Source organism: Carassius gibelio, chromosome B2 (genome assembly GCF_023724105.1).
Source record: "Carassius gibelio isolate Cgi1373 ecotype wild population from Czech Republic chromosome B2, carGib1.2-hapl.c, whole genome shotgun sequence".
In the NCBI taxonomy this organism is placed as follows: Eukaryota; Metazoa; Chordata; class Actinopteri; order Cypriniformes; family Cyprinidae; genus Carassius; species Carassius gibelio.
The window spans coordinates 18,793,366-18,801,383 of NC_068397.1; the positions used below are offsets into that span (position 1 = coordinate 18,793,366).

Sequence of the window (8,018 nt, forward strand, 5' to 3'; positions counted from 1 at the left end):
ACAAATTGAAACATTTGAAAGTAACGTTATATTGTTTTGCCGAGCAATGACTCATGATGACTCATTCATGAAAGAAACATCAAGAAGATCAAAACAGCTGGACACGTGTATTTGAAATACAAAAAAAGCATCGAATATTAATTATTTCAGCGAATCAACACCTGAGATAAACATCCACGCGCGGAACGGCAAAAGGTAAAGTGCTGCTTAAAATGCTTTCGTTATAAATATGAATTGAAAGTACTACAGGTGCTAGAACGGCACGTCTAGTAAAGATAATATTAATTTATTTGAAGGTAGCAGTAGAGTTACGCATGTAACTAAAGATGCTAAAGACTTCAAAGACTTGTGTGGTCAGATTTACTTCAGGACACGATCGTATGAAATATTGCATGTGTGTGGCAAAAGTCTTTGACAAGTATGTGAGAAACAATCAGCGCAGTTGTAAAAATGCTGAAACTGCACTTTTCGGACAGGCATTTAATGGAAATACAAACAAATCATCATTACATCACGTTATGGGAAATTCTGTAAAAAATGTATATAAGTATACATTTGTTTGCCTTAAAATTATTTCAGTCTGATAAAAATGATTTTGATTTTACAGGCAGAGGACAGATACCACTTTGGATTTTGTAACTGACAGCTGTGGAAACATGAAGTGTGGACATGAAGATTTATTTAGTGGGTTTGTGCTGCTTGTGACTGTCCAATCTGTGGTTTCCATGGTGATTCCCAATGCCACCCACTTAGAAGCCATCCTGGAAAAATACATGGATAAGGATGAGGCATGGTGGGAATCCAAGTCAAGGGGTAAAAGAGCAATTTCACAGAGCGATATGCAACTGATTCTTGACCTACATAATAAGCTAAGGGGTCAAGTGTACCCCCCTGCCTCAAACATGGAGTACATGGTAAGATCACATGATTGTACATCAGTCACAATTCTACTGAATCATGTTCCTAACTTATGATCAAACCAACCATGAACATTTGACATTTTCTTCACAAAGTCAAAAATCGAGGGTCAGACTTGATTTTACCTACCAAACAGTGAATAAAAGAATTGTCTATATCTCATGACCAATATTAAAATTGTACATTATTCTTCAAAATAATAAAAAAATAAAAGACTAAAACAACTGTTTTAAATGCTAGATTTAAACATCATAGCATTAGAAAAAAACAGTTTGAAAATGTGATACTTTGAGATTTCATAATGTTATTAATAGTATAATTCATTAAGTGTTATATGGCAGCACAGATAATCTAAATGCAAAAAAAAAAAAAAAAACGGAAATGTAAAATTAAATATGCAATATCTGGAAAGATATTTCAAATCAATTTAAAATTCTCTGATATCGGACTGATAACTGGCATGGAACATATGTTGTGCTTGAAATAAGTCTACATGTGCATGAAGCACAGAAAGTAAATATATTTTAAAATGTAAAAACCTGTAAAATCATGCTAAAGTACAACTTTCCCATTGAACTGTGAGTTAAAAGGCTATTTATACATTGGTGGGGTCATGAGGGGGCTTATAAATGTATCACATGGCTCTGCCAACCGGTATTGGGTACCACACCATAACCGCACTTTGCACAAATGCACTAGAACACACTGAACTACAGTCAAGTTTGTGGTCTACAACAAACAGTTCATCAGGTCCATCAGGGAGGCCAAAATACAGCTTCTCCTTCCCACATTCTGTGGCTCACCTACTGTACATGGCGCTCAGCCAGACCTTTCAATGCTTTCTGGCCAAATATGACCTGATACTTCTTAGAACCATCTATAGCTGCTTCGTCCCGCTGCATTGCAGTTGGCAACAATGAAGGCAAATATTGACTCAGACATCAAAGCAGAATAGAATATAACGCTCTAAATCAACTGAGACCATCCTTTTATTTTAGCTCTTAGGTCCAGTGTACAACACAGTAGTTCTTCTTTATTCCTAAAATACATGATGCATTCCTCAGCACTGATACATGGATCATTTCATATGACTATCACTTGCAATCAACTGTAAGAGAAGAGTTTCAAAACATTTTTCTTAGACAATTACTTTTGAGTTGATAACATCTGTGGCGCTCTGGGACTCTGAACAATTCAGTGTTAAATCTGTCAAATCCCAGAGCCCTGTATCCCACAGCAAAGTTTAACAGAACGTGTCTTTGTGTGGGGCGCATGTAGGGGAGGAGACATAAGCTACCTCCATGCCACACAGTCCTCTGGGTAATTACTCTGAAAGGGAAGTAGAGGGAGTCACAGAGGATGCATATCTGCCTTGGAATGTACCCAGATGGTCGCTGTAACTGCAAATTAGGCATCGCAACAAATAAACAATGTCAAGATGGGTCTCAAAGGCCACATAAAAATGCCAGCGGGCTTTGCATCTCTATGCATGTTCTGCTCAGATGCAGAAAGATTGCTACAATTTTATGCACCTGAAAGACCAATTTTAATTTCACATTTATGATAAACATTTCAAAAACATGTTGACGACATAACATATTTAATACAGCTTGCATTAACATCATTGTAAACAGTAAGATTCTTCTATTTTACAAGTGATTTATTGTGCAGGATAAAAGGTGGTTGAGGAATAGTATTTGTTGAGGACTGATGGAATGGAATATACCAGCTCTGCACATATGGAACAGATTAGCACAGGGCAGCAAACTACACATATGTAATTTTAAATTAAGCAGCTCTGTTTTGAAATAATCAGAACACTGTGCTGAACAGTACACCGCTTATTTTTTTCATACAAATCACTTTAAACCAGTAGAGTTTACCTTAATGGCAGTTTTAATATGGCTTTGTTTTGTCCCAGGTTAGTGAAACAGAATTTCTTTATGGTTTTTAACTCTAACTGGCCCACTTGTAGATTTGTATCAATCTACTACAGAACTAAACAACCATGCATTGTCGTACATACTGTTGGCAGAACCAGGTTCAACAATTTGCCAAAAAAAGTTATCAGAACATTTTTCTGATGCGTGTTTGCCATTTAAAATATTCACTTTTATGTTGTAAATGGATGGTTCACTCAGCTGGAAATTCTGAAATGTACTCACCCCTCATGTCCAAACTGGTATTACTCAAATTTTTCTGCTGAACACAAAATAAGATATTTTGAAGAATATTGATAACAAAACAGTTTTGGTAACCAATGACTTCCATTGCATGGACAACATTTATTTTATGTTCAATTGAAAGAAAGCTAGTTGTACAGGTTTAGAGGGTGAGTAGATGATGACAAAAGTTTCATAAACTATTCTGGATCTTTTATGCACAAGACATGCACAGGTATGACATTGTCCAGTACAATTAGTTTCATGGGCAAATACTTTTGAAAAATGTCAGGTTTGATTAGAAGGTGGTTGTCACTCTTGTAAATAGCCAAATTGTGTGTGAACTCAACTTTATTATGCACTCAAATACAGGACTGATAGCCATATTCTGCTGCTGTGTGAATATAGCTTGTGGCTCTTCGCTGTGACAGGTGTGGGACACTGAACTGGAGAGGAGCGCTGAGCACTGGGCACACACTTGTCTGTGGGAACATGGACCGTCTCACCTACTGACCCGGATTGGCCAAAACCTGGGCGTTCACTGGGGCAGGTGCTGTATTACAAATGGATAAAAACAATATCACATCAAATACCAATTGCATCTCACTTATACAGTGCACTAACTGTTTGCTTTAAAAATGATTGTCTTTAGAGACAGACCTCCGACATTTCATGTCCAAGCCTGGTATGATGAGGTGAGAGATTTCAGCTACCCGTATCCACAAGAGTGTAACCCTCACTGCCCCTACAGATGCTCCGGACCCGTCTGTACACATTACACACAGGTAAAACCACATTCACGTGTGAACAATTTACATTTTATGATGATACAAGCAATCAGTTGGGTAATGCTATAAAGTAATAGCAAAATTATTATTTTTTCACAGCTGGTTTGGGCCACAACCAACAAAATTGGCTGTGCTTTCAATGTGTGCTATAACATGAATGTATGGGGGATGATATGGGCCAAAGCTGTGTACCTGGTCTGCAATTACTCTCCTCCGTAAGAATGTTAAGCTTTTTTTCTCATTTGCAGTAATTTGTTATAATTCTAATAAAGCACTATTGTTAGCTTTTGTCATGTGGCATCCATTTCACAGAGGTAACTGGTGGGGACATGCACCATACAAGCACGGGACCCCTTGCTCTGCCTGCCCACCCAGCTATGGTGGCGGTTGCAGAAACAATCTCTGCTATAAAGGTACTAAACCATAGTATATGGACCAGATATTCAGATGACAAAATTTGATTCATTGTTATGAGGTATTACACAGTTAATATATGTTTGACATCCCTAAACTAGATAGGAAAACAACATTTAGCTAACATGTGAAGGCTGTGGGTCATGAATCATTTGAATGATGTAATTAAATTGTGCTCTCTTCAGATGATGGCAGTCATTATCATTACACCCCTGAGACAGAGGAAAATAACTACATTGAACCAGAACCCGAGCCAGTTCGAAGCCACGACACCCCCTACAGAGACGAGACCCCAACACCTTCTCCCAATGAGAACATCGAGAGGAACGAAGTCCTCAGTACTTCCCAGATGTGTAAGATAACTTCACAGGCTGACTCGAGAAATTTTCAGTGGTTGACTTAACTGGACAGGGTCTTTACTATGTGCCATCAGAAAGTATGTTTGCATAGATACTGCACGTACTGTATGTTCTCTTATATTCTGAAAAAATCAGCACTTCTGTGTATATATATTGATATCTACTATTATTTTTTGCAGCTCAGCAAGTAGCATGTGATACTAGATTACGTGATCAGTGCAAAGGAACTACTTGTAACAGGTAAAATGGGTGGATTCGCATATCAGCTACACAAAGATGTGATTTGGTCATTCTACTATGAATAATTTCATGTCTGGTAAATCTTTAATCAGGTATGAATGCCCACCAGGCTGCTTGTACAACTATGGAAAAGTCATTGGATCAGGTCATTATGACATGGTAGGTAAATGCATTCGCTTTGCGTTTTATTTATATCAATGTGGCATCGCACAGATTTACAAAATTTTTCCATTTACATGTATTTAAATTCTATATCTAATTTTGGACGGATTGTGGACAGTTCAGGGTCTTTCTCATTAATGTTGCTGTTTTTCCAGCAATCCAGCATCTGTGGTAGCGGCTTGCATGCTGGAATAATAGATGATGATGGAGGCTGGCTGGATGTCACAAGGGTGGGCAGAAGGCAACGATTCTCAGTGTCCTTAAAAAATGGAGTTCAGACTCTGGCGTAAGTCACAGAACCCATACGTTGCATGCTTCTGGATGTGGGTTCAACTATGTTCTCACATTTTCCATGTTATTGCTCAGGAAAAATCAGAGTGCCAATGCCTTCACCGTATCAAATGTTCCAGGTAAGTGATTATTCTTAATGAGATAAACTTTCAGTTTCAGAAAATAAATTCATTAAGTGTTTTATTACTTCCAGTAAAAGCAGTTAATTGTGGAACTACGGTGGCACAATTCTGCCCTTTCAAGAAACCTGTCCGGCACTGTCCCAGGTAAACTTACTTTTTAACAAAAATAACTTAATGGATTACACAAAATACTATCCAGTGAAATTGTCATTAATAGCACGACAGTTAACAAGATTTGTTTTTCTTCAGGTTGTATTGTCCTCGTAATTGTTTGCACGACAGTTATGCCCGAGTAATCGGAACCCGCTATTATTCAGATGTAAGTCTTCATGCCATTTAAAGGGACAGTTTACACAAGATTTTAAATTAGCCCATGATTTATTCCCCCTCAAGCCATTATCTGTATATTATATGTATATGACTTTCTTCTTTCAGACGAATACAATAAGAGTTTTATTTCAAAATGTACTGGCTGTTCCAAGCTTGCCACGAATGGCTGTTGAGATTCAATATTCCAGTAGAAGTCCAATAAAATGCATTCATCCATCATAAAAAGCGCCCCACACAGGGTTAATAGCGAATCAATGCATTTGTATAAGAAAAATATCCATATTTAATGGGTATTTTTTAAGCCTTTAAACAGAAAGGCATATACAGCTAGGATGGCTTGAGGGTGAGTATTTCATCGGGTAATTTTCTTTTTTTGGCGAACTATCCCTTTAAGAGGCTGTTCACACAGAATACTTCTTTTTCTTTATATTGCATTGTTTTTTTTTACATGTAAAAGTGTTAGATTAACCATTTGACCATCATTTCACACATGGTTCAAAAAACATGACGGTCAAGTTACTGTAATATAGGTTCAAATAAAAAAATGCTAAAAATGTTATGAAGCCAGTGCTTCCAAATATTACTGATTCCCACATGAAATATTATAAGAGATCTCCTGAATACTGTACCTCAGTTGTTTCTCCTAGCCTATAATGAGATGAAATGGAGAGCAACTTTTCCAAAGTTTTCTGCTTCTCAGATTCTTCTTCTGAGAAACAGACCATAGTAGTTTCACATGTCTCTAACCTTACGTTTTCTTAATTTAGCTTAAACTATCCACATTTTTTATATCTATATACTTATAATATACCAAAAAAAATATTTTTGTTCCACTAATGGACTTTAGGAGAATTATCAGAAATGAAGATGATATTTAAACATAACTGATTAATCACATAAGTCTCCTGAGCTATTAAAGGACTATAATATATTCCTCTGGGTCGCTCTATTGCAGTTATTAGAAAAAGTCACTGTTCTGTTACCAGTGCAGTACAAGATGAGCCATTTTTCCTTATTCTGTCCCACTGAGCAGAATTCCAGTATATGCAGGGCAGCTATCCACGCAGGGGTGATTCGAAGTGACTCAGGAGGTTATCTGGACGTAATGCCTGTGGACAAGAGGAAGCAGTACAAGGGCTCCTACCAGAATGGGATCACCTCAGAGAGGTACTGTGAGTGTGTTGAGTCAGCTTTTGAGCTACTACTGCTGTAGAGCTGATCTTTCCTTCTTGGCTTCAGCTGGTCTTCAGACTAACTGTATCTAATATCCCTCTATATGAGCTTGGTTGGATAACGTAATCATTTTATTTAGTGGGTGGCTGAACGGTAATCGTATAAACTGTTTCTCATCTGCAAAATAAAACCAGACCACCTACACAGTCTGGTTTTGTTTTGCTTCATTAAATAGCATTTTGAGGGTATCTTGAGTATCTGAAGGGTGATTAATGAATCATACTAGCATTAAATCATATAGGTTTCTGTCCTGCTGGTTTTGGATTAATTTTGGCCATTATTCTTCCATTTAGCCTACAGAATCCCTCAGGAGGCAAGGCGTTCAGAGTGTTCGCGGTCATTTGAAACCATCGTCCAAGGACAGATGCAAGGAAATAGAGCTCTTGGTAACATAACAGCCAGTAATTACCACGCATTTGGTTTGCTGGTCTTGCTGTGCTGGATTTTAGGCCAGTGCTGTCACGAAAAATCTCCTCAACAGGAAAAAAAAAAAGACATCGACTTTGACACCATCTGGCCCTGAGAAAACAAAGTCTCCATGATTATTTTTTTCTCTGCGTGTAAATGTCATGTACATATGTGTTGTAAATATAGTCAATTTTATCCATTACATTCATTCTTGTGTTTTTATAAAACGTATATATTTGCTAAGCACATAAAGATATTAAGCATTCCTTAAAATAACAAAATAGGTAACTGTGCATGCAAACACAAAAGTGTTGATGTCTGAACATGTGGAATGTGTAGAAAAGGCCTTGTATTGCAGTTTATATTTTTGTAAACATATTTTTATATCGGTGTTCAGAAGCTGCTTATTGGTGTATTGCGCTTTACAGTATATTATGCTGCATATGTTCAGAATTTGATACTGTAACAACCTGGCAGGCCAGGAAATCATTATTGCTTTAGAAGAATTAAAACAAATGTACCACAAAAGGAGACACATTTCTGTGTTATTTATTTGAATGCTATCTAAAATAAAGATATTTAGACTCATAA

At 37.2% G+C, this 8,018-nt stretch overlaps 1 protein-coding gene across 1 annotated transcript; it reads left to right on the forward strand.

Moving 5' to 3' along the window:
* On the forward strand, positions 1–8,018 carry LOC127950751 (cysteine-rich secretory protein LCCL domain-containing 1-like). Its single transcript, XM_052548003.1, has 15 exons — positions 1–195; positions 608–914; positions 3,512–3,630; positions 3,733–3,865; positions 3,968–4,083; positions 4,181–4,281; positions 4,468–4,635; positions 4,821–4,881; positions 4,974–5,040; positions 5,199–5,329; positions 5,410–5,453; positions 5,528–5,600; positions 5,706–5,775; positions 6,820–6,953; positions 7,313–8,018. Exons 2-15 carry the CDS (start codon positions 657–659, stop codon positions 7,362–7,364), a joined length of 1,527 nt encoding a protein of 508 aa, XP_052403963.1. The 5' UTR covers positions 1–195; positions 608–656; the 3' UTR covers positions 7,365–8,018.